Below are 26,957 nucleotides of genomic sequence, written 5' to 3' on the forward strand. Positions count from 1 at the left end.
TGTTGCTCCTACATCTCTGACAACTAAAATTTATAGATGTGGTTCATGACAGCCGGTGGTGTTAAAGAGCTGGATGCTAAATATGCATTTATTGTGCTTTTTCCCCTGAAGTGTTCGGTTTATGGGGTTTTCCAGTTTAGTTACATCCTTGTTTTTTCTGATATCAGTGTTACTGGGTTCACCTGTCTGAGTAGCACTTCGTAAAGTATTTATTTGTGAAATTGCGCTACTATTCAAGCAACTCCGCAACAAACACTTTGAAGTTCATAGTTAATGTACTATGACCGTCAAGACTTTGAGGACTGAATTCCATCCAAGAATAACTGATTAAAACTGTATGATTAGACTGTCATCTTTCAACATGACCACCTTTCTGTTTTTATTCGTATACAGTAACAGAAGAGAGTCCTGTGTTTGTGTATTTCTTCAAAAAATATGTTTCATCTTCTTTGAAAGTTGCTGTTTAGTTTGTTTAGTTTCAGTTATTCTCCAGTTTGGGTTATGATTTAATTGATATCTACATTTAAGTACCACAGTCGAGGTTTTACAACTTACCTGAACATGTCCATCCATCCATCCTCTATACACCGCTTTATCCTCACTAGGGTCATGGGGGGTGCTGGAGCCTATCCCAGCTGACTCGGGTGAAGGCAGGGGACACCCTGGACAGGTCACCAGTCTGTCACAGGGCTACATATACAGACACACAATCACACTCACGGGCAATTTAGAGTAACCAATTAACCTCAGCATATTTTTGGACTGTGGGAGGAAGCCGGAGTACCCGGAGAAAACCCACGCATGTACAGGGAGAACATGCAGACTCCATGCAGAAAGATCCCGGGCCCAGCCTGGGATTTGAACCAGGGATCTTCTTGCTGCAAGGTGAAAGTGCTAACACCTACAACCACTGTGCAGCCCTGTGTGAACATATCTACACCACAATAACAAACTTTTGCATTTTTTTTAACTTGTTTTTGTGTATTGTAGAGTTCTTCATTTATGTCGTTTTTGACTATCATTATATGTTGAAGGGAATAAAAAATGTTAAGGAAGTTCTGCATTTTACAGCTGATACTAGACATGTTGTTCTGCATATTTCAAACATCTGCTGTATGAAAATTTGTCTCTCATCCAAGTCTCCTTTGTATCAGGAGGGATACTTGACACAAAGAAGATGTGTGGGGTGTAAGAAACAAACCTCTTTAAGACTCCGTGTGATCTCATACCTTTGGCTCTTTTCTGAGGAAAGCATGAATCGCATATTCATACATACTGGTTCATTCCTATAAATAATCCTAAATAATGCTCTTTGTGAGTGGCCTTTTTGTACAGTTTGAGTCACAGTAGGTGCAACAAATACAATCTGTAATTTTAGATAACTCTTCCATCCACTGTATCCATTTAGACATGTGGTTGGTTGGCTAAAGTCGACCTCTGTGATCCGATTGGTCGTCTAAAGTCAGTCGTGGAAAGTCTCTAATCGTTGTATTATTTAAACCAATCAGAACACAGGATTGTCTACCGTCACTATAGACTTTAGGCCAATCAGAACACAGGATTGTCTACAGTCACTATAGACTCTAAGCCAATCGGAACACATGATTGTCTACAGTCACTCTAAACCAATCAGAACACGTGATTGTCTGCAGTCGCCGTAGACTCTAAACCAATCAGAACACATGATTGTCTACAGTCACTCTAAGCCAATCAGAACACAGGATTGTGTACGGTCACTTTAAACCAATCAGAACACAGGATTGTCTTCGGTCACTGTAGACTCTAAGCCAATCAGAAGACAGGATTGTTTACAGTAACAGTAAAGAACACAATTGTCTGTATTTACTGTGGAATCTCAACCAGTCACTTTTTCTATCAGTATTAATAATTTACTGCCATGTGTATGTTACTAGTTACCACAGCATTTTATTTTAAGTGACCTTTACCAGTATTTGAGAATTAATGTGAACAGCTAGATTTATGTGCTTTATTGGCCTAATTTAAGCTAATGTTAGCTTGCTTGAAGAGCATGCTGCTGTTGTGTATTGCTCAGATTTTTTTACATTTATATTTATTAAGTTTGAAGTCATCTTCTCTGTTAAAGAACCCGTCCCACTTCCTGCAGGACGCTGTCTGGTCCTTCAGGGTTTGATGGAGAGTTACTGCGGGTCCTTCCTTCCTGCTGCTGTCAGACTTTACTACCAACTCTGCTCCCAACAGACTAAAAACTGACTAATTTCACTCTGCTGCAGGATCAGTATATTCAAATATGTGTGGTATTAATACTTTGTAAAGCCAATATACTGTATTTTTCTCTCTCTACATGTACAAGATTGTGTGCAAAATCAGTATTTTCTACTCATGGAGGAATCTCTGCAGTATCACTATTTACCTACGTATAGAATAATTCTGTACAATATTGCTAATTTCTATACTTGGTGGGATTTCTAAGGTATTTGAATTTCTCCATATGGAAGTACAATATTAACAACACTTATGTATATGGCTGAGTTACTTTTCGAGTGATGTCCCAATCTTTTTGCCCTTCCTGTTTTGCTGGTGTAACACTGAAAATTTAACCACTTTGGGATTATCAGATTAATTTTCTCCTCACACCATAGATCGATAGATAGCTAGATAGATGTGTTGTCTGAAGAAATATTGGAGATAAAAAAAGACTAATCTTGTTTACATGTGCACTGATTATTATACACATGATACAAGACATATTACAATTAGATGATACAATTTCAAATAGCTTATGATACTGACTACACATCAGGTTCTGCTGGTGTTGGTGATCTCAGCAATTGTTAAAATGTAGAGCAAAGACTATTTTTTAGGATATATACAGGACTGTCTCAGAAAATTAGAATATTGTGATAAAGTTCTTTATTTTCTGAAATGCAATTAAAAAAACAAAAATGTCATACATTCTGGATTCATTACAAATCAACTGAAATATTTCAAGCCTTTTATTATTTTAATATTGCTGATTATGGCTTACAGCTTAAGAAAACTCAAAAATCATATCTCAAAATATTAGAATATTTCCTCAGACCAAGTAAAAAAAACAAAATTATAACAGCAAAACAAAATCAAACATTTGAAAATGTCCATTAATGCACTCAGTACTTGGTTGGGAATCCTTTTGCACGAATTACTGCATCAATGCGGCGTGGCATGGAGGCAATCAGCCTGTGGCATTGCTGAGGTGTTATGGATGCCCAGGATGCTTCAATAGCGGCCTTTAGCTCATTTGCATTGTTGGGTCTGGTGTCTTTCAGCTTCTTCTTGACAATACCCCACAAATTCTCAATGGGGTTCAGGTCAGGGGAATTGGCAGGCCAATCGAGGACAGTAATGCCATGGTCAGTACACCAGTTACTGGTGGTTTTGGCACTGTGGGCAGGTGCCAGATCATGCTGGAAAATGAAATCATCATCTCCATAGAGCTTTTCAGCAGAAGGAAGCATGTCGTGCTCTAAAATCTCTTGGTACACAGCTGCATTTACTCTGGACTTGATGAGACACCGTGGACCAACACCAGCAGCTGACATGGCACCCCAAACCATCGCTGACTGTGGGAACTTCACACTGGATTTCAAGCAACTTGGATTTTGCTTCTCTCCGGCCTTTCTCCAGACTCTGGCGCCTTGACTTCTAAATGAAATACAAAACTTGCTTTCGTCTGAAAAGAGGACTTTGGACCACTCTTCAACTGTCCAGTGCTTCTTTTCCATAGCCCAAGTCAGACGCTTTTTCCGTTGTCTTGAGTTCAGAAGTGGCTTGACCATGGGAATACGGCTATTGTAGCCCATTTCCCGGACACGTCTGTGAACAGTGGCTTTTGATACCTGGACTCCAGCTTCAGTCCACTGTCTTTGAAGCTCCCCCAAATTCTGGAAGCGGCTCTTCTTCACAATGCTGTTAAGCCTGCGGTCATCTCTCTTGGTTGTGCAGCGTTTCCTGCCACATTTCTCCCTTCCAACAGACTTTTTGTGAATGTGCTTTGAAACTGCACTCTGTGAACAGCCTGCTCTTTGAGAAATTTCTTTTTGTGTCTTACCCTCCTAATGGAGGGTGTCAATGATGGTCCTCTGGACAGCAGTCAGATCAGCAGTCTTCCCCATACTTGTGTTTAGTTTACTGAACCAAGCTGAGTGTTTTTCAAGGCTCAGGAAACACTTGCAGGTGTTTCGAGTTATTTAGACGATTCAAGTGATTAGTTAAATAGCCTACTAGTATACTTTTTCATGATATTCTAATATTTTGGGATATGATTTTTGAGTTTTCTTAAGCTGTAAGCCATAATCAGCAATATTAAAATAATAAAAGGCTTGAAATATTTCAGTTGATTTGTAATGAATCCAGAATGTATGACATTTTTGTTTTTTTAATTGCATTTCAGAAAATAAAGAACTTTATCACAATATTCTAATTTTCTGAGACAGTCCTGTACATACATACACATACAGGAAGTTTGTGGGACCACATGAAGACACTTGTTTGCTCCTTTTTCCATTTTTACTGGTTAATAATTAAGAATTGGAATTTAAATACGTGGAAACTTTTCTGTCCTTGTCATCCAAATGTTCTGTTGAGTCTGCACATATTGAACCTTTGAAGTGGCTGCTCAGGCGATTTTTGAGGTTGGAATTGCAAAAGTCGCCAGGTCTGAAACAGGAAAAATAATTTTTAAGAACCTAGTTGTGGGTTCTAAAAGAATAAATAAGTGAACTCCAAACAAAATGTGCTGATAACAGTTTTTAAATCTGCTGATGTGATAAAACCTTCCTCTGCAGAGAAAGGGAAGTGACGATCATAGATATGAAGAATGCATAGGCCACGCCCCTCTGAGCGGCATGCCCATCTATGGGCGTGCCTACGGAGACACTAAGCTAGTGGGGAGCAAAGTTTCAGTGTTTTCCATTGATGTCAATGGCACGAAAACTAAAACAAGAATGCCGGCTGATTGTGCTGCATACAGTTGCACACTACGTCGGACGATCAAGACAAGGAAACCTGGAATAACTTTCCACAGGTAATAATAGTTTTTGGCTCTTTTTTCATTATTAAATCTTGTTGAGAGTTTCCAGTCTATGAGAGCTAGCTAGTTAGCCACTAGCAAAACACGAACACGAGCTAACAGCTGGATAACCAAATACCAGACGACTATTCGTAGCTGTAGTATAGTTGTACAAGTACGAAATACGATAAGTATAAGCAGCAGCAGCAGCAGCAGTAGTAGTATAAGTAGCTGTAGAGTCGTAGAAGTAGTATCAGCATTACAAGTTGTAGTAGCAGTGACAGTATCAGCAGCAGTAGTTGGTGTATTACCACTACTACTAGTAGTAGTAATAATATTGATACATCAAATTTATATAGCGCTTTTTAGGACACTCAAAGACACTTTACAAGACAGACAGATAAGCAGATAGATAGTAAGATAGTAGTCGCATTACTATTAATATCATCAATACTACCAATAGTAGTTATAAAGCCTAACTCATGTATATCCAGATTACCATATATGTTATTCCTCCAAACCCATTTTATGTTTGGGATTACATGCAATTCTTTAGGACTGCTCTCAAATAGCCTAATTGAAATGTTACTAAACAAGGTTATACTAAATTAAATAACTTTGGTCTCTAGTGTATTGGCTAATTCAGTTCTTTGTACTTAATTTACTGGCATGATTTCTTTTTTAATATGTTGTTGTGTGCATACTTATTTACTTCTCTGTCTACTTTTTTTTTTTTTTTTTTTACTCCATGTAGGTTTCCCAAAGACAATGGATTGAGGAAGAAGTGTGAAGCAACTCTGTGGAGAGAGGGCTTTGCTGCAACTATATAGCAGCCTAGAGACAGAGATAAATAAATAATAGTTAATGTCAATAATAATTCTGTTGTTTATTGTAAGTTTTATATATATATATATATATATATATATATATATATATATATATATATATATATATATATATATATACACACTGACAGTCATTAAAAACTTTGAGACCATATTTTTCAACTTAATTTTTATTTTGAAGCCTGAAACTGGATTCTGAAACTGGATTTTCTTCATATGAATCATTTGTTTAGCATATTGGCATACAGAAACAAAAATCTAAAGTTTCAAGAATGAGTTGAAAATAAAGAATTTCACAAAAGAAAACGGCACCTGCCAAACACAAAGTCACAACAGTCAATACCGAGTATGGCCTCCATTTGCTTGGATGCAGGCAGCAATCCGTCGGCGCATGCTTTGGACCAGGCTTCTGATTGTGGGTTGGGAACAGCCCATACGCCTGGATACATCACTGTAGCTCAAACCGGCCTCCACCATACCCAGTGCCCGGAGACGTTGTTCATGTGATAGACGCGGCATGATGCTGTTCACTGGACTAACAATGGTGGCCTTTTTTGGGCCTTTATATAGGCCTTCAAAACCCATTCTCAAATTGTGCAGATACTCACTGAGTATTGCTTGGTGTGTATTTGGTTCACTTTTGCAAAGTGACCAACCCATGTGCAATGAATCATGACAAAATGACCACTCATCATTATCTCAACTACCAGGGCACTCGATCATCAGTAAATCCACAATGAATAATTACAACCCCCCTACAAGTAGAATTCTGTGTACATTTCTACCTCAAAGTTTATATTGACTGTCAGTGTGTGTATATATATATATATATATATATATGTTTGTGTGTGTGTAATAAATTAGTATTAATAAATAAATAAATTACATTTGCAATTAAATCTTTTGATCTCAGAACATTTTATACACATCTAAGTATTTACATTTATATATGTAGTGGCTGAACTGAAACTCTGGACCTAAATAATAAGATAACTAAAATTGCAGATTACATTTGTAGGATGCTGTTTTCGGTGTTTTCCTTTTTTTCTGATCAAATATTCTCTATCAATAGCACATGTTTTGACGTTGACAATAAAGTAGACCATACGAAAATCGGTTGACAAATGAGCAAATTATGATTTGTTTTCAATGTACGTGCATTGCTTTGAATGGGAACTTTGCCCCCTCCAAGATGGCCGCCACGTAGGCACGTCACTTAGCCGGCTGCTACAGGACACGGGCGTATCTACTCTTCATATCTATGGTGACGATGCCTCGTGTCAAACTTTCGGTTTTGTCCAGTTGTGGCGCAGATTATTCTCTCCGTGTCAAAACTCCTTCTGAAGGTAAAGCAAACAATTTTCAACGTTTCATTCGGTAGCAGCAGCTGTCGGTAGTTTAGCTATGGGAGACGCTAACGTGTCGTCATTTGCTATGGTCACGTGGTACAAGACCGCTGCTGGTTGGCAAGAACACCGGCAGTAACATAACGGCTTGCTACGAGAACGGTATCGGGTTTGAAACAAATACGTAAAGTTATCACTTTTCATGAATGAAATTGCACATGTATTTACCACAATGGTAATATCATGTGTAGTTGTTGGTTGTACGAAGCGTTTTGAGAAGGGATCAGGCTTGAAATTTCACCGAATACCGATGTCAGGAGAGAGAAGATGGCGGTGGCTTCAGCCATCAACGGGAAAAATTGTACCCCAGTAAGCAGCAGAGATCGTGTTTGTGGCCCCCACTTTTCTTCAGGTAAACTATTCAACAGTTTAGCAGGTTTAGTATGTCCAACTTTGAGCTTATTTACCAAAAGATATTTAGTGTCGCATCCTTCACGTGAAGCGGTCTCTACACTTTCGGTTTGGTTCAGTGTTGTCATGTGTTACCGATCGCTTTTTAGGCGATGAAAGTATACTAAAGTCCAATGAAGCATATTCAATAACATCTCCTTAAGCCAGCAGCCTCCTATTTGTAACCATATTTGTTTCTTTATGCGTCTAGCCATCGTTTTTTAGAATTGTCCTATTTTCGATCACCAATGCTGTGGGTCTGTTACTGTTACATAGAAGCCATACTGCAGACAAAAAATACAGCAACGTCGTGACGTTTCTTTGACATCTTGTTGAAGATTAACAGAAGATATATTATTTTTAATTCATAATTATATATTTTTGGGTGGGTGAACTGCCCAGCGGTGTCAATCAAGTAAAAATAAATGTCGGTGAAGGAAATGTCCGGCCACAATGAAGGATCGTCAACCCACTCAGTCTTCAAATTGTAGGGATCTGGCAAGGTTTTACCGTTTCCCTGATATCTCAGCTTACTCACGTATATTTGTCGGGCCTCAGGTGATAAGGATTGAGCATAATCGGACAATTTCACGGAAGGATAGTTCGCATTGTTATCAGCCGCCATTGTTCCTCTGGTTCCTTTTGCCAACCCTGCGCGGTAATCACGTGACTTCGTGACGTCACGGTTTGTAAACACTGGCGTCTCCCATAGTGAAAACAGCTAAAACCTGCCGTCCGACTGTTCCCGTTAACGGAGTTTGAAGTGTAAACTCGGAGTAAACACGGAGTATCAAGTTACTGCAGGCCTCCGCCATTTTGACGAAAACGCGGTGAAAATTTATGTGAACATCCGTTTTAACGTGAACAGATATCCATAGTCGAATTCTTCATAGTCTTGAAGAACATTTCAGATCCACAGTGCAATTATTGCTGATCAGATTTGTATCTTCAGACATCCACTATGACAAGCACGAAGAGTAGACGTGAACTGATGTTATTTGGAATTAGGGTGTTTCCTTGTAAGAAGTGTAGTTACAGATACACACACACAAGCACATATAAACATAATTTACTTATGTTGAATTGTCTCCTGGGGACAAATAAAGTTTTCTGAATCTGAATTAAATGTGTGTGTACATTCTTGGCAACTTCTCTTTTGGATTCCTGACAACAGACCAAGAAGAGAAGTGAAAGGTAATCAGAATGCAGCTCCATGATTCCATCTCTTGGATTAATTTGAGTCCAGCTGCCTCTTCTGTTTCAGGCCAGTTGGAAACAGAAACTAAAAATGTACAAATATAGAGACTGGTTTGTGATTTGACATCCTCTATTTGTGATTTTTTTTTTCATTTGAAGTTGTAAAAGATGATTTCTGCTCATGTCCAGATGAATGATTTGTGTTTCATTTACAGATCGTGAATTGTGAATTCAGCAGCATGTATAAGCGAGAGCACCGAGAGGACAAAACGTCTGCTGATACTCCTCCATGTGAGGAAGCAGAGGGCCAGAGGTGAGACAATCATCTCTAACTGTCCAGGACTCTTTTCATGTCAGAGCTCAGGACTCGCATCACTCTATCATCTTTATTCACAGTTCTGAACCTGGACCCAGCTGTGTGTCCTTGAAGAGCGACTCGTCAAAGGACTTTGGCATTTACTTTAAAAGGTAATTTAAAGTTAAATACATATTAATAATCACAACATCAACTCATCTGGATTCCGTCTAGTAAAAGTTTTGGTGAATGTTTTCCGTTATGACCCACCATAGACGAAAACTTTTTGATCCCGGCTCCCTGTCAGTGAAGAGCGACTCGTCAAAGGACTTTGGCATTTACTTTAAAAGGTAATTTAAAGTTAAATACATATTAATGATCAAAACATTAACTCATCTGGATTCAGTCTGGTGAAATTTTTGCTGAATAATGTTTTCCATTATGACCCACCATAGACCAGAACCTTCTGATCCCACCTGCCTGTCAGTAAAGAGTGACTCGTCAAAGGACTTTGGCATTTACTTTAAAGAAGGACGTGTGCCTGAATTTAAAGATGAACCTCCCTCTGATCAAAGGTAAGTTTCTGCTGATTACTGTGTGACTGTCACTAATTCAGAGGAATATTTGGTATGTGTATTTATTTCCATCTTGTAATTTTAAATTTGGATAGTGTGTGGAAGTCTTTTTGACACTTTTGGATATGCTTATCTGTCTCCTACGCACCGGCCTCATGAAACAGATCTATAAAAAGGTTGTTTGTCTAAAAGTTCTTCTCAGATGATTAAGCAGAGAAAAATAAATCACTGATGTAGAAGAAAAAACAAAGGGCTGCATTGGCCGGATTCTGTTCATTCAAACTTTATGGCCAGATAAGAATGTCCGTTTTAATGAAAGATATCACATTTTGGATAAAGCTGAATCAGTTTCATTTTTTTTTCTGTTTCATTTGTACTCCTGCTGTGTCACCTCAGTGAAAAGACTTTTGAAAGCGTATGTCAAATCAGCAACAGGAGCACTAAAGAAAAGAAGGTGCCTCCTAATGTTTTTCTTTCCCCAGCACCACAGCTTTTACTGAATTTGAGTTCCAATGGAGAGCTAATTGTTTGTCAGAGCTGGAACTAAACCAGACAGTGAGTCATCTGATTCACTGATCACATCCAAACATCACTTCATGGGCCTTTGCTTCTGTGTGGACAGACATAACATGAAGTAATTGTTCATTATCCCTCAACAGAGTCAGCCAGCAGAGCTCAGAGGTTCCCTTTGGTCGGTCTGACCAGCAGCACCACCTGGACCCCATATTTACGGTCTGTACATGCTCCACTGCTACGAGTACATCTGTTCACTGTCATTTCATGCCACACTTTGGAGGTCGGGGATTGTCAGTCTGTCCAGCATGGCTCAGACGATAAGTCAGTCTAATTGTGTTTTTCATATGCTATTCTGTTCCAGTGTCTGGATGACTACATTGTTGCTTTTGTGAGGAATGAGCTGAAAAATATGCAGAAAGTTCTGAGTCCAGATCACTCACAATTCTTAGAGAGTCCGAGGGAGGATGAGGAGGTGTTGGAGGGTGAAGATGAAGAGCGAAGGAGGAGCAACAGGGAAGCGTTTCTGCAGATCACACTGAACTTCCTGAGATGGATGAAGCAGGAGAAGCTGGCTGACTGTCTGCAGATCAGTAAGAAGATGTTTCTAAAGATTTAACAAAGTGGCGAACTGATAAAGGACTTCTACAAATTGATGTTAATATTTCTTAAATTTGAAGATTCATTATTTACAAAAGTGTTTTTGTTTGTTCTTTCAGAATCTCTGTTCACTTGCCAGCATAGACTCAAGACTACCCTGAAGAACAAGTTCCAGAGAGTGTTTGAGGGCATCGCTAAAGCAGGACAGTCAACCCTCCTGAATGAGATCTACACAGAGCTGTACGTCACAGAGGGGGGGACTGCAGAGGTCAATGATGAACATGAGGTCAGACAGATTGAAGCAGCATCCAGGAAAGCAAAAAGAGCAGAAACAAGAATCAGAGCAGAAGACATCTTTAGAGGCTCACCTGGAAGAGATGGACCAATCAGAACAGTGATGACAAAGGGAGTGGCTGGCATCGGGAAAACAGTGTTAACACAGAAGGTGACTCTGGACTGGGCTGAAGACAAAAGCAACCAGGACATCCACTTCATGTTTCCATTCACTTTCAGGGAGCTGAATGTGCTGAAAGAGAGAAAGTTCAGTTTGGTGGAACTTGTTCATCACTTCTTTAGTGAAATCAAAGAAGCAGGAATCTGCAGCTTTGAAGACTTCCAGGTTGTGTTGATCTTTGACGGTCTGGATGAGTGTCGCCTTCCTCTGGACTTCCACAACAATGAGGTCCTGACTGATGTCGCAGAGTCCACCTCAGTGGATATGCTTCTGACAAACCTGATCAGGGGGAATCTGCTTCCCTCTGCTCGCCTCTGGATAACCACACGACCTGCAGCAGCCAATCAGATCCCTCCTGACTGTGTGGACATGGTGACAGAGGTCAGAGGGTTCACTGACCCACAGAAGGAGGAGTACTTCAGGAAGAGATTCAGAGATGAGGAGCAGGCCAGCAGCATCATCTCCCACATGAAGAAGTCACGAAGCCTCCACATCATGTGCCACATCCCAGTGTTCTGCTGGATCACTGCTACAGTTCTGGAGGAGCTGCTGAGAAGCAGAGAGGGAGGAGATCTGCCCAGAACCCTGACTGAGATGTTCATCCACCACCTGGTGGTTCAGACCAAAGTCAAGAAGGTCAAGTATGATGGAGGAGCTGAGACAGATCCACACTGGAGTCCAGACAGCAGGAGGATGATTGAGTCTCTGGGAAAACTGGCTTTTAATCAACTGCAGAAAGGAAACCTGATCTTCTATGAGTCCGACCTGACAGAGTGTGGCATCGATCTGGAAGCAGCCTCGGTGTACTCAGGAGTGTTCACACAGATCTTTAGAGAAGAGAGAGGGCTGTACCAGGACACGGTGTTCTGCTTCGTCCATCTGAGTGTTCAGGAGTTTCTGGCTGCTCTTCATGTCCATCTGACCTTCATCGACTCTGGAATCAACCTGCTGGAAGAACAACAACAAACAACAGTTCATCGGTCTGAACTGTCCCAGAGTAAATCAGCACGTTTCTACCAGAGAGCTGTGGACGAGGCCTTACAGAGTCCAAACGGACACCTGGACTTGTTCCTGCGCTTCCTCCTGGGCCTGTCACTGCCATCTAATCAGAATCTCCTACGAGGCCTGCTGACACAGACAGGAAGCGGCTCACAGACGAATCAGGAAACAGTGGAGTACATCAAGGAGAAGATCAGTGAGGATGTGTCTGTAGAGAGAAGCATCAATCTGTTCCACTGTCTGAATGAACTGAATGATGTTTCTCTAGTGGAGGAGATCCAACAGTCCCTGAGATCAGGACGTCTGTCCACAGATAAACTGTCTCCTGCTCAGTGGTCAGCTCTGGGCTTCATCTTACTGTCATCAGGAGAAGATCTGGACGTGTTTGATCTGAAGAAATACTCTGCTTCAGAGGAGGGTCTTCTGAGGCTGCTGCCAGTGGTCAAAACTGCCAACAAAGCTCAGTAAGTCCAAACATAATAGGATGGTTCTTTTCAGGAGAAATAAAATCAATAACTCATCAATTGTTTCCTTGTTGTCTCCTCAGACTGAGTGGCTGTAAGCTCACAGAAAGAAGCTGTGAAGCTCTGTCCTCAGTTCTCAGCTCACCGTCTTCCACTCTGACAGAGCTGGACCTGAGTAACAATGACCTGAAGGATTCAGGAGTGAAGAGTCTTTCTGCTGGACTGGAGAGTCCACACTGTAAACTGGAAGCTCTCAGGTCAGAATCTATCACCCTATTTCAGAAACAATCGGGTAAAATCAGTTAAACTCGGTTAACCTAACCTGTAGTGCATTGTTTTTGTTGACACGATTTTCAAACCAGTCAAGGCATTCCTCTCTGGCATAAATTTTGGGCTGATATTTTTTTCAGACATTTGAGTTTCAAATCTGTGGCCAGTTTATCCAAATAATGCCTCATGATGACTTTTTCCTGAGCTCTGAGGAGAGACCAGAAGGGTGAAAACATCCAGTCATCCCAGCAGCTAACAGCTCAGCTCCAGAGATGACTCTCATCAGTGGTAGTAGTGGGTAGTAAAGGGAAGAACTTCCCACTTTTAGCTCCTCACTAGAGTCCAGCTGGATCTGATGTCTCCAAATTGATTTTGTAATTTAAAGTATATAGTTTGATTTAGGCAATTAATTATAAATTTCAATGCGGTCATATTAGTTTGCCTGAACATTTTGTGGATTTTAACACCTTCTGTGGAAAATAACTAGACTAGACAAATAAAAATGAACAAAGATAGTGTGCTTTATTTTTAAATTATGATCTCACCAGAGCTGATAGTATTAGTGTCAATCCTGCTTGACCGATTTAAAAATCTACTCAGCATCCCATCTCTGGGTTTGGACTGTCAAATTCACTGTATTGAGCACGGTCTTTTTTAGAATTATTTCTTAGAATCAGAACCAGTGAGATTTAACTCTTGTTTGTCTGCCATGTGTGTTGCTTTGTGTCTGCAGCTTGTCAGGCTGCCTGATCACAGAGGACGGCTGTGATTCTCTGGCCTCAGCTCTGCACCAAAACCCCTCAAATCTGAGAGAGCTGGACCTGAGGTACAACCAGTACTCAGGAGAAACTCCGTTGTCTGCTGCATTGGAGGATCCACACTGCAGACTGAGCACTCTGAGGTAAATAGAGGCCTGCTGATTAATGCCTGTCATGGACTGTTATACACAGTGGAAAACTATTTAGTTTGCTCAGACAGTAAGAGGAAAATACAAACTTAGTGATGAAACATCTGCAGCATGGTTCTGGTCTCATTTAAAGATCTCAATCTCCTGAGAAAAAACAGGTGTCTCCTACCTTTTTGAATCTGCAGCAGCTTTTTCCTGGCCAGGGCAGGTCATGTAATGTTAAAAGCACTGAAAAGTCAAAGAACATGACTCTTCAGGTAAGTAACAGGGAGGCAAGTCATCCTGCTGGAATTGAATCTCCCTTGGGAAGGCTGGATGGAGGATGCCTTCAAGATGCAGACAGGTTATGTTGCAATTAGTAATCAATTAGTTGTGAGCTATTAAATTAATCACCACCTATTTTGATAATCATTTGATCTGCCAGAGTATTTTTTAAGCCTCTTGAATGTACAGTGCTGTGAAATGTCTTCTGTTTTTGCATATTTCCTACATTTCAGTTTTCCATATCATCAAACTAATTTTAATACAACACAGAGATAACTCACAAAATGCAGTTTTTAAATCACGATTTATTAAAGAATCAAGAGCCTGTGTCATCCCTGTGAAAACGTAATCGCCTCTCTAAACCTGATAACCATTGGTGCTGCCAAGGGACCATTGGCAGCAACAACTGCCGTAACATTTGCAATAGCTTGTGATTAGTGTTTTACATCGCCATGGAGAAATTTTGGCCCTCTCTTTTCTGCAGAATGCTTGTAATTCATCATTTAATAATTGCATTTTTCATTTTGTGGGTTATCTGTGTAATGAAAAAATGATTTGATGATCTAGAACATTGAATAGAAATGTGCAAAAACAGAGGACATCAGGAAGAGGGCAAACACGTTTTCAGTGCACCCTAAGTTTTTATCTGTTTTATTTTTCCTCTTCTATGACAGTAAACTGAAATATCAATCTAGTGGTCTGTCCAAGTGAATTGTAAGAAATGTAGAAGTACTTGGTATTTCTTTAAGAGGCTCCTGGGGAATTGTTCTGCAAAGACCAACATACCGTGGAGTCATTTTATTACAACCAGATAAAGCAAAACCTTAATTTTGTCACAAAGTGTTCAACTAAGATGGTATAACAGCATCTGTCTGTGTCACACCACTCAGTCACATTTCATACTCATTGAGATGTTTAGGACAAATATACCAGAGTGGCATAAATAAAAGAACAACACATCAGATCTGATTGGTCCAGAGTTTACGGAACGTGCTGCAGTTCAGTCACTTCATCTGACTCCTTTTTGTTCTTTCAGGGTGGAGCCTCGTGGTGACCAGTGGATGACACCAGGTCTGCAGAAGTGTAAGTGTGCTTTTGATTTGATTCATGAAAACAAAGCAGCACAAATTCACTAAATGATCAGATTATAAATGAGTAACTGTCTTGTTCTGCTTCAGATTCCTGTGAACTCACAGTCGACACAAACACAGTGAACTCCAGCCTCAAACTGTCCAACAACAACAGGACGGTGACAGAAGTGACAGAGAATCAGTCGTATCCTGATCATCCAGACAGGTTTGACCACTGGGCTCAGCTGCTGTGTGGTAATGGTCTGACTGGTCGCTGTTACTGGGAGGTCGAGTGGAAAGGAAACGTTCATGTTGCAGTGACTTACAGAGGACTGAAAAGGAAAGAACGCAGCACTGACTCCATGTTGGGAGGGACTTGTGGTTCCTGGAGTCTGTACTGCAATGATAAATACTACTCAGTGTGGCATGATAACAGATGCGTGGTCGTCTCCTCCTCATCCTCAGTCTCTCACAGAGTCGCGGTGTATGTGGACTGTCCTGGAGGAACTCTGTCCTTCTACAGAGTCTCCTCTGGTTCTCTGATCCACCTCCACACCTTCAACACCACGTTCACCGAGCCTCTGTATCCTGGGTTCAGACTCAGGTCTGGTTCTTCAGTGTCTCTGTGATCAAAAGGAGATCCAAACCAGCACACGTGAATAATGCTCGACTTCATGCTTGATAAGCTGAACTTAATGTAGAATAGTTTTTTTCAGCTACAAAGTCTAAGTCCAACATGGTTACATTTTTTGTAAATGCTTCAAATCTTCTAGCTCGAACACAACAGTCCAGTCCAGGTAAAACATTACACAGCAACTTCCAGAGGTTTCTCATTCCCTTGGTGGAGAACAGAGATACCTGCAGAGATAAATACCAAACTGAACATCTGAGCCACAGACAAATGCCAGTTCAGTTCTACACAATGCATTCAGTGTCGACTTCATGTGAGACCTGAATACACAAAATACATTTCGTATAAAAGAGTTAACAACCCTCCAGAATTCAGCTGCCAGGCTCATAACCAGAACGGTGTGTGTGTGTGTTTGTAAAATTATTCTGGTTCAGAGCCTGACAGTCAACTTCCTCTATAACATAAATTTTCTTATATTCACTATCAGTATTGTTACTATATTTACCATCACATTCAGTATGTTTTATCATTTTACTGTTCTTTATTAACTGATTATTCTTTTCACTAATGCTATATATACTTTAAACTGATTGTGTTTTTATGCGTTCCAATATCATTTCATAGATTTTCTTCATACAGAGTTTTTCAAAAAGAATGAACCGATGTCATTAAGCAATATTTTAATAAGGAAAAGCAATGGAAAACTTCAGCCAAGTCACTGGAATTGTACTTGCAATCAACTTCTGTTTGAAGTTTAAGGTCACTGAATGACACTGAATATCAACAGTGATGACTCAGTGGATGGTTAAATGCTGATAGGCGTCATCACATCGATGTTGACCGTGCTGCAGGTGGTGGCCACATTGAACACTTGTATGACAGAAAATAAAAGTTGATTGTGAGTAGAATACTTGTGACTTGGCTGGAGTTTTCTGTTGCTTTGCTTCATTAAAATACTACGTAGTGAAATCTGTTCATTTTTGAATAACCCTGTATTTTAAACGAATATTGTTTTATTAGTCCGCCTTAACTGAAATGACACTTTTTTTTTAAACTCAATATTCAGTTTTTAAAATCTAGTTATTATATCTCACAATCAATTCCCAGTTGAGTGAAATTTTTTGCCAAGCTTCAGTTGTTTGAATCCTTTTTAAAAAAAAAACAAAACTTGTGCTCTTATTTTTATGTAACCAAATAATTTTTGTGTAACCAAAAATGTGTGTTGCAGTAAAATTTCATTTCTACCAAGATGAGCTGTGATTTTCTTAGTTTGTCCTGATATGCGATTTTGTTGTGACCAGGGTCAAGCATCAAAGTCTCACTCAGAATGTGAGAAGTCCTTGGCTGGAGAGTCTGTGTTGTGTTTGAAAGAAAAGTAAAGCTGTCCTGTGTGAAGGACAGATACTCTTATACGTCTGTGTTGAATGTTTTTGTCGGAGTCAGACTTCTGGTGTAGGAGCTCTGCCCTTTCAGCTCAGATATTCACTCTGTATTTCTCTTCTTTATTATTCCATGTTACTGCTTTTATTCCTTAATAAATAACTATGACAAATTCTGTTGCATGGTGACTGTTTTTGCTGCAGCTCATCCAGACTTTCCACAACAACAGTATTCATACTGCAGTTGTCACATTCAGTATGTTGTATCGTTGTACTGCTGTTTATTAACTCATTATTCTTTTATTACTGATATTAAATATACTTTAAATGTACTCTTCATAGATTAAATGAATATTGTTTATGATGATTCTGCCTTAATTAAAACAATGCTTTGTTTGTTAAATTCAATGCTAGTTTTAAAAATATAATTATTGTATCTCTCAGTCAACTGCCAATTAAGTGAAATTTCTTGCTAAATTTTAATTGTTTGGATCCCTTTTTAAAAACTTGTCCTCCTTAAAATCTGCTGAGTATTTCATATTTCGTCGAGACGTGTTTGTCAGTGTATGGTTTAAGTGGACTGCATATATAGCTCCCAGACACGTAGATTTCATATGATATATCCTATGTTTTAACTCAAATATACACCTTCCTCACAGTTCTGTGGTATATATAGTTCTGTTGGTGGTACCAGATTCTTTAGTGAAGGATAATACACAAGTTATCAGATACTTCAGTGTTTCCCTTTTTTCTGCTTTTGTTTCTGTATATGAAAGACAATGTGATAAAAAGGAGGATTAACCTTAATGGGGTATTTCTGTTATTATTTACACTTACTACCCTCTGAAATGTCTTTGCTTTTCTTTTTTCAATCAGTTTGATTTTTTTCCTCCAAGAATACATCCCTGACTTGTGTATTTGAACGTGACATGGTTTCAGATGTGTCCTGTAATATTCTAGATACCAATCTTTTTTTTTAATTGTTAGTATTTCTGTGGAACAAACTGATATGAAAATAAAGTTTTCTTAAAAAAATAGTTACCGAAAAGTATGTTGTCCTTGGAGGGTTTGGATTTATTTTTGTGAAGATAATAACGTGTTTCCATGGCCTACAAACTCTCCTTTGTGGTTTTTTTTCGTGAATTCCACCGCCGCTGATCAGACGCTGAGGTCAAGCTCAAGAAGTCCTCGCCATTTTGTCGGGCTCCGGTCAGTCGCAGGTGCAGCGGCTGTTAGCTCGGAGTACATTAAAGTACTAATTAACGGACGTTTGGTAAGTTTAATTGTGCCATCTCAACATATCTTTAAGTAACTTGGAGTGTTGTGTTAAGTATTTAGAGAACAGTCGCTGAGAAGACGCATTTTGTCGACCGTTTCGAGTGTGACGCAGCAGAATTAGCAGCGAGCTAGAGAGCATGCTAGACTTAGGCCCTCTTCAGTTTTTATGCTCAATTTCAAATTAACAGGCTGTATTACGAGCTAGCTAACGGTTTTATTGCGTTTGCTGACTGTTTTGCTCACTGCATTCAGCTACAGGTTCATAGTAGTGTTGTGGAGGCTCTCCAACATCGATAATTAACGTTATTTTCACCGTCATATCTGACGCTGTTGGTGCTTATATGGAAGTTGATTTTCTGTGTTTATAATGTAGACTTCAGTGCTGTTGATTTTAATTAGACACTCACGGTAACCAGTTGGTTAATTAATATTGCCAGTGTGTTTGCTGTCTAGTTAGTGTCGAGCAGCAGAACATGAAGTGTGTAGTTATCTCTCCTCTCCACTAGAGACCACTACAAGAGCTCCGTTTGTTGTGAATCAGGATTGTAAAAAACACCATTTTCCTTAAGATCACAACTTCATTGTGCTTCATGTAATTAACCGAAATATTGTATATACATATATTTAGGGGTTTTATGTATTGTCTGATGTGTATGTGAAGGAAAATTAGATTATTTGCAGTTTCAGTTTCTCTGCATCCTATTGGTCTAAAACGTACCACGTGTCCAGGAAGACACACAGCGGTGCATTTGCGAACATTCGTTGATTTAATTTACTGCAACAAAACAACACCAGTGTTAGATGAGGATGTTGTACATCGTTTGTGTTTTGAATGATGAGTTAAAATCTGTAATTAAGCTGTAGTTTTTATTTTCCAAACCGTGACTTAGATTGACGGTGCAGAGAATGACGCAGTTTCCTCCGACGTATTCCCAGTATCGCTTCTCGGCCTTTTGGCTAAGATCAAGTGTAGTATCTGTTCTTATCAGTTTAATATCTGATACGTCCCCTACCCGGGGACCATATATTAAATTGATTTTTGGAACAGGGAGATGGAATAGGGGCTTGCTCCGTCCACTCCACGCATCGACCTGGTATTGCAGTACTTCCAGGAACGGTGCACCCCCACTATAGATGTTGAAAGTTAATTTCAAATAGAAATATGTTGTGTTCAGTGTGGTTGTCACAAAAAGGTCATTGAGATTAGACTTATTTTCTCCCATGTCGGTTTTGTTTATTCAAACAAAGTTTAAAAGGCTTATGTTTAAAAAATGTAAGTACATTTTGTATTGAACCTAAACCTTTTCACTTTAACTAGTTTTACAGTATATTTAGAGGATTAACTAGTTATTTGGCTTGATTGTACATTACATACATGAAATGGACCACTGTTGTTTTGAATATTTTCATTTATTTGTGTGTTTTATAATAATACGGTCAGTCAAAGTCTATTTTTTGAAGTGCCATGGTGGTGTTTGGGTCATTCAAAAAGTCATTTCATTGACTGTGATTGTCTTGTTTTTGTTTAACTAGAAAACCTGTGGAGATTAAAACCTCTTTTTGTGAGAGACCTTGCTAAGACGACCACGTGAAACCATATGGTATCACAGAGGAAGACCCCTAAAGACTAACTGCTGTGTGCCAAGGTTAGTAAATCTTTATGATCTGAAAGAATGTGACATTTTCAGGGTATGTGTGGTTATCCTGGTTTACATGACTGCGTTTCAAATAGTATGGCCCCAGAAACACACGATAAGCCAGTGTTTCTCAATTATTTTCTATTAAGCTCCCCAGAGGAAGAAGAAAACATTTTGTGCCTCCCATACTACGCCACGACAGGAACTAGTATGATTTGTCTGTGAAATTGTTACAAGTACCCTTCTGCATAACATTGTGTCCTTATTGACATTCAGGAAAACAAAAAACAAGAAACAAATATAGATCCACTTACAAAAAGGAATAACTTTATCAACCTTGTTTTTTAGTCTGAACCAGAAAACACATAAATTTGCCTTAAATTCAAACAAAATTAAATCCTTATGTAAACTATAAACATTTTTCCACCAACTAATTGAGCCATTTGACATTGAAAAATAAACATAAATAAAATCAAATAATAAATTAAATTGGTCAGCATCATTACCTCAGCAGCACAACATATAAAGCATTTTAACCTGCAAAACAAAATGAATCAAACGGATTGAGCTGATTGTTTTTTTTTTATGTGTTATCAAAACGAAGTCAAGAGTAATGGCTTCAGTGAGCATGTTTTGCAATGCACAACTTTTTGAAGCAACTATCAGGTCCTGCTCAATGTTTCGCTGGGATCTGGGCTTTGTCTTCAGTGCAGCATCAACAGAGAAGCCAGTCTCACAAAGATAACATGTTGCCAAGGGAAGTAGAATACAGCACACAGCCCTCTGCTCTAAGAGTAGATACTTCCTCTCTACACTCAGCCAGACCTCACACAGTGTCTGTGATGTGAACCTCAGATGTCAGAGCCTCTGAGCTGGTGCATGGAAAGGACCTCTCACCCAATCATACTAGGAACTGTTTTCAGGGAAGTACTTTTTAAAGACTCCCATGAGTACGGTGGCCGACAGGGGCAAACACGCTGCAAACCGCAAAAGCGCTGCGAACACAGAAATGATCCAAAACCAAAAACTCACAAACGCATGAAACACATGCAAGAAAAAAAATGCTGCAAGAGAAACGGAAGTGCGCTGCTCTTCGATAATATTGTATAAAAAATAATATTGTATAAAAGATGCCAACCAAGTAAAACATGATGCTACAACTAAATGAAAACGTACCTTTTCACACTAAAAAATATCAGACACTTTCACTTTCTTCTTCTTCTGCTTCTCCTGCTTCCGTCTTCTTCATGTCTGGTGCACTTCCGTTGTGGATTGAATTTGCAGCGTTTTTCTCTTGCGCTTGTTCTGGGGGTTTGTGTGTGTTTTTATATATTTGCAACATTTTTCATTTGCATCTGTTTTGTGATTTTGCAAGTCTGCTTCTGCGTCGTTTCTGTGATTGCAGCATGTTTCTCTTGCGGCATTTTTTTTCTTGCATGTGTTTCATGCGTTTGTGAGTTTCTGGTTTTGGATCATTTCTGTGTTTGCAGCGCTTTTGCGGTTTGCAGCGTGTTTGCCCCTGTCGGCCACCGTACATGAGTGGTGAAATATGCTGCTTAATGGATGGAATCACTGAGGTGGCATCATAGTCAATAGTTTCAACAAATTCATGCAGGTTCTCAAATGAATCGGCATTTCCTTCATCAGGTCGCCTGCCCCACATCATAAGCTTTGGAGTGAAAGAGCTGATCTTGTCTGTGACTTGAGAGAGGTGTTTATCTTTCCCTTGAAGCTGTGGATTTAGTTCATTCAGTTTTCCACATTTGTCACTCAGGTAGGCCAGTTTCGCCAGGAAGTTTTCATCGCTAATTTTTTCTGCGACTTAATTTCCCTCAGGCTTAATAAAGTGTCTGTCTATCTTTCTATCTGTCTGTGCTCCTGTTCCAAAAACATTCTTATCTCCTCTCTGAGCCCAAAAATTTGGGACAAGACTTTACCTTGTAACAGCTGCCTTGCTTCACTGTGAAACAACACAGCTTTATGTTCAGCTCCCATCTCCTCACAAATAGCAGAGAAAACTCTTGTTTTTAGTGGTCTGGTCTTTATAAAATTGACTACACCTACAATGGCCCTCATAACCTCACATAATTCAGAGGAGAGGTGCCTTGATGCCGGTGCTTCTCTGTGTATAGCACAGTGTGTCCACTCAGCATTAGGTGAGGCCTTCTTGATGAGTGCCTGAAGCCCTTTTCTCAGCCATGGTCTGTACACCTTCACTGCAAACACATATTTACAAAGAAGTAGATCCTCACACAGGGAGTTTGTCATGTCAAAATGTACATAAGCAATAAACAAGCCGTCGTTGTTGCTGTCAGTTGCTTCATCAGATTGAAAGGCAATACGTTTGTCTCTGAGTTTATCAATCAGCTGTTCTTGAAGATCATTTACGATGTCATTTATATGTCTGGCAACAGTATCATTGGACAGGTAGTTTTTATTTTTGTGCCACTTGCATCATCTAGAATGCCATGTCTAATGCTGCAGATAGTATTAGCTCCTCGACTATGGTGTGGGGTTTTCGGCATCACGCATTCTGGTACGCCACCTTATGTGATGCTAACAGTGCTTGCTGGTTTACTGAAGTAGCATTCACGAAGCGGGATGCTTGTTGGCCATATTCAGCACATTTTAGCTGAAAAAAAGTCAAGTGTGGTTTGGGGTGTTATGTGTTTGTGACACCTTCATTTATTTGTCTTCATTCTGTTCGCTGCCAATATTTTTAGAGACGGTAAACATACCGGTCTTTCCTTGTCTCCCACCGTAGTCACTGTGAAGCCAGGCGCTACATGTGCTTTGTCATATTTCCTCCCTTTTGTTTGTTATTATCTCCTTCTCTCTCTGCCTTTCTTTTCATTCCTGTTAAATATTTTTCCATTGTCTCTTCAGTGTGTTTGTTTGTAGTTCAACTTCACTGTCAAAACCCTGTATTTCTTAAAGTATTGTCAGCATTAAGTAGCAGTGTGAGATAATTATAGTAATAATTTATTTTTGATCTGATATTTTAAAATGAAGTTAATTGTATGATCACAATTGCATAAACTGTAGGTGGATAAAATTTATTATATTTCTCATTTTGTATGCCTTGTTTCAGTTATCTTAAGTATTCATATTGAGCAGCATGTACTATATGTAGATATGCAATCAGCTGCTAGTTCATTTGGTAAACTGAGCTAAAAATAATTAAGTCTGATACAGCAGTACTGAAACAGATCCTCCCTCATTGAGGTTCTGTTGTTCCTGTTTTGTTCAGTTGTACAAAGTGTGTCTGATCATTGTGGGGCTGCAGTGGTGTTGAAAAGTGTAGTTGAGCCTCCAGAGCAGCAGGTGGCAGCAACAGGACAGTCTGTGGCCCACCACCAGTGAAGAGAGAACCAGGAAGTGGTCATAAAGTGAGCAGCCAAACGTTTCTTTGTGTGTTTATATTCTTTTTTCTGATGATCAGATGTGGATCAAACGGTTTCTGGTGGCAGTGTGATTTAGCTTTGATTCAGATGAACTTCCTTGTGGGCTGGTAGTGATCTGTGAGAAGGTAAATAGATGAAATGTGTGATTTGTAGGTTAGCTTTTGACATGCAAATACAGCATTGCATGATGGTAAATGTAGTCACGTATATTTGAGCAAAAATGTGAATAATGTTGACAAACCTTTCCACAAAGCTTCCTTTTCTTGTATTGACATGATGTATAGAGTGTGAGCCCTCTGCAGCCTGTGGTTTAGTGAATTAGTAGAGTATGATATCCATGATTGAGCTGGGTTTGTGTGTGAATGAGGCTGCCGTGTGTCGGCTGTACAATTCATACTTACCTGGCAGGGGAGATACCATGATCAAGAAGGTGGTTCACCCAGGGCGAGGCTCAACCATTGCACTCCGGTTGTGCTGACCCCTGCGAATTCCCCAAATGTGGGAATCTCGACTGCATAATTTCTGGTAGTGGGGGACTGCGTTCGCGCTCTCCCCTGATAACTTGTTGAATGGAAAGAAAATGGTTTTATAAATAGCTTTGAAACAAGGAAGCGCCTAGTAATTACCTAGTAAGGTAATATCTCTTTTAGTGTCTACGAAATGTTTTATTTTTTGATGGTCTCAGTTATTTTGAAAATCAAATATTCATAGTTTCTTGTGTTAACAGGCATTTTTTTTACAAGACATAAGAGTTGGTTCGGTCTGGTTGACCCCAAACATTCAGATGAGCAACAGTAATCATCAGCAGGTAATAAACAACAACACTGTTGCATTTGTTCACTCGGCCCCAAATCAGTACGACTTCATAAAGCCCTTTTCAGACATGCACTCCATTTTGTTAATCTGAAAGTTTCTGTGTGTAATCTATTTGCAGTTTCTGTTTCTCTGCTTCCTGTTGGTCTAAAACATACCACGTGTCCAGGAAGACACACAAAGCTGCATTTGCAAATGTTAGTTGATTTAATTTACAGCAACAAAACACCAGTGTTGCATGATGTTATTATACACTGATCAGGTAAAACATTAAGACCACCTCCCTAGTCCTGTGTTGGTCTCCTTTACGCTGCTAAAACTCCTCTGACCCAGTGGGGCATGAACACAGGACCTCTGGGGATGTCTGTAGCACCGGGCTGGTAGCAGAGAATTCTGTGGGTGCTGTGGGTTGCACAGTAGGACCTACCTACATCAGACTTATCCTGTCACATCTCACAGATGCTCAATAAGACTTGGATCTTATTGAGCACGGTTTAGTTCAGTCATGTTAACCGGGCCACTCCTGAGCAGTTTTTGTGGTGTGTCGGGGTGCATTGTCCTGCTGAGGGTGGCAACTGGTATCAATGACTGCTGTTCCCATGGAGGGTGGGGCTTGGGGTGTTGTTTGATCTGCAGTGTTTAGGTGGGTGGTACATGTCAAAGATAATCATGAATGTCAGAAGTCAAGGTTTCCCAGCAGACTGTTGCATTACAACAAGGTGATTGATGTTATTCTCTTCACCTGTTTGGTGTTCATAATGTTGTGACTGGTTGTTGTACATCATTTATGTTTTGTATGATGAGTTAAAATCTGTAATTGGGCTGTAGTTTTTATTTTCCAAACCGCGACTTAGATTGACGGTGCAGAGAATGACCCCGTTTCCTCCGACGTGTTCTCAGTATCGCTTCTCGGCCTTTTGGCTAAGATCAAGTGTAGTATCTGTTCTTATCAGTTTAATATCTGATATGTCCCCTACCCGGGGACCATATATTAAATTGATTTTTGGAACAGGGGGATGGAATAGGGGCTTGCTCCATCCACTCCACGCATCGACCTGGTATTGCAGTACTTCCAGGAACGGTGCACCCCCACTATGGATGTTGAAAGTTAATCTCAAATAGAAATATGTTGATCAGTGTGATTTATTTGACAGTTTGAGGTTGTGAAGTTGTCACAGAAAGGTCACTGATATTAGACAATTTTTCTTCCATGTGCGTTTTGTTATCTTGAAAAAGATTGATATTTTATTAGTTGAAGTTAGTTGTACACCATCTATTTAGGACCTATTCTAAACCTTTTCACTTTAACCAGTTTTGACAGTATATTTAGAGGATCAACTACAGTTATTTGGCATCCTTTGACATTAAATACATGAAATGGACCACTATTGTTTTGAATATTTTCATTTGTTTATTTTATGATAAGAAAATCAGTGTAAGTGTATTTTCTAAAGTGTCATGGTGGTGTTTTGATCATTCAAAACGCCCTTTCATTGAGTTTAATTGTCTTGTTTTTATTTAACCAGCAAACTCGTGGAGATTAAAATCTCTTTTTGAGGGAACGACCACGTGAAACCAAATGGTATCACAGAGGAAGACCCCTGATGACTAACTACTGTGTGTCAAGGTTAGTAAATCTTTATGATCTGAAATAACTTGACATTTTCAGGTTATGGATTGTTATCCTGGTTTACATGATTGACGTGGTAAGCAGTATGACCCCAGAAACACCCCACAAGGCAACTTAAATTATGTCGAACTGTTTAAAACATTGATGTTAGAAATTAGAAAGTTGTTTGTTTCTGCACAACTTCACTGTCAAAACCCTGTATTTCTCAAAGCATTGTCAGTATTGCATAGTAAAGGGAGAATTATATTATTTGGCTATTTTAATGTGATATTTTCAAATGAAGTTAATTATATGATCACAATTGCATAAACTGTAGATTGATTGAATTTCTCTTATTTCTCATTTTATATGCCTTGTTTCAGTTATCTTAAGTATTCATATTGAGCAGCATGTAATATATGTAGATGTACAATCATCTGCTAGTTCATTTGGTAAACCGAGCTAAAGCTAATGAAGTCTGATACAGCAGTACTGAAACAGATCCTCCCTCATTGAGGTTCTGTTGTTCCTGTTTTGTTCAGTTGTACAAAGTGTGTCTGATCATTGTGGGGCTGCAGTGGTGTTGAAAAGTGTAGTTGAGCCTCCAGAGCAGCAGGTGGCAGCAACAGGACAGTCTGTGGCCCACCACCAGTGAAGAGAGAACCAGGAAGTGGTCATAAAGTGAGCAGCTGAACGTTCCTTTGTGTGTATATTTTCTTTTTTCTGATGATCAGGTGTGGATCAAACGGTTTCTGGTGGCAGTGTGATTTAGCTTTGATTCAGATCAACTTCCTTGTGGATTGGTAGTGATCTGTGAGAAGGTAAATAGATGAAATGTGTGAGTTGTAGGTTAGCTTTTGACATGCAAATACAGCATTGCATGATGGTAAATGTAGTCACGTATATTTGAGCAAAAATGTGAATAATG

General features: G+C 39.5%; 1 protein-coding gene, 1 long non-coding RNA gene and 3 other non-coding genes across 6 annotated transcripts in view; all 5 read left to right on the plus strand.

The window, feature by feature from the left end:
* The first annotated feature begins 6,816 nt into the window (after nt 1-6,816).
* LOC110971545 (NLR family CARD domain-containing protein 3-like) lies at nt 6,817-17,461 on the plus strand. The gene is made up of 12 exons (XM_051957557.1): nt 6,817-7,220; nt 9,083-9,180; nt 9,264-9,335; nt 9,438-9,512; nt 9,618-9,737; nt 10,397-10,469; nt 10,615-10,843; nt 10,970-12,767; nt 12,851-13,024; nt 13,771-13,938; nt 15,245-15,291; nt 15,387-17,461. Exons 2-12 carry the CDS (start codon nt 9,107-9,109, stop codon nt 15,905-15,907), a joined length of 3,351 nt encoding a protein of 1,116 aa, XP_051813517.1. The 5' UTR covers nt 6,817-7,220; nt 9,083-9,106; the 3' UTR covers nt 15,908-17,461.
* A 1,829-nt stretch (nt 17,462-19,290) lies between these two features.
* Nucleotides 19,291-26,957, plus strand: part of LOC127536665 (uncharacterized) — a 34,470-nt gene continuing 26,803 nt past the window's right edge. The window contains exons 1-4 of one of the 2 annotated variants that reach the window (XR_007945746.1): nt 19,291-19,839; nt 20,100-20,212; nt 24,335-24,415; nt 25,947-26,047. This is a non-coding gene — a long non-coding RNA (uncharacterized LOC127536665). Of the gene's footprint in view, nt 19,840-20,099; nt 20,213-23,598; nt 23,733-24,334; nt 24,416-25,946; nt 26,048-26,957 lie in introns of those variants that run through there. The other variant, XR_007945747.1, reaches the window with a different exon arrangement.
* On the plus strand, nt 19,504-19,694 carry LOC127536942 (U2 spliceosomal RNA). Its single transcript, XR_007946195.1, has one exon. It is a non-coding gene; the product is annotated as a U2 spliceosomal RNA (small nuclear RNA).
* On the plus strand, nt 24,001-24,164 carry LOC127536940 (U1 spliceosomal RNA). The gene has a single exon (XR_007946192.1). It is a non-coding gene; the product is annotated as a U1 spliceosomal RNA (small nuclear RNA).
* Nucleotides 25,322-25,512, plus strand: LOC127536943 (U2 spliceosomal RNA). The gene has a single exon (XR_007946196.1). It is a non-coding gene; the product is annotated as a U2 spliceosomal RNA (small nuclear RNA).

The sequence above is a fragment of the Acanthochromis polyacanthus genome, chromosome 13, assembly GCF_021347895.1.
Source record: "Acanthochromis polyacanthus isolate Apoly-LR-REF ecotype Palm Island chromosome 13, KAUST_Apoly_ChrSc, whole genome shotgun sequence".
NCBI classification, from domain to species: Eukaryota; Metazoa; Chordata; class Actinopteri; family Pomacentridae; genus Acanthochromis; species Acanthochromis polyacanthus.

Bases quoted from the DNA above. Each gene is read 5' to 3' on its own strand.
- LOC110971545 (XM_051957557.1), top strand. From the start codon at position 9,107: ATGTATAAGCGAGAGCACCGAGAGGACAAAACGTCTGCTGATACTCCT. The intron at 13,025-13,770 runs GTCAGAATCTAT...TTGTGTCTGCAG, and splicing joins TGTAAACTGGAAGCTCTCAG to CTTGTCAGGCTGCCTGATCA. The intron at 15,292-15,386 runs GTAAGTGTGCTT...GTTCTGCTTCAG, and splicing joins GACACCAGGTCTGCAGAAGT to ATTCCTGTGAACTCACAGTC.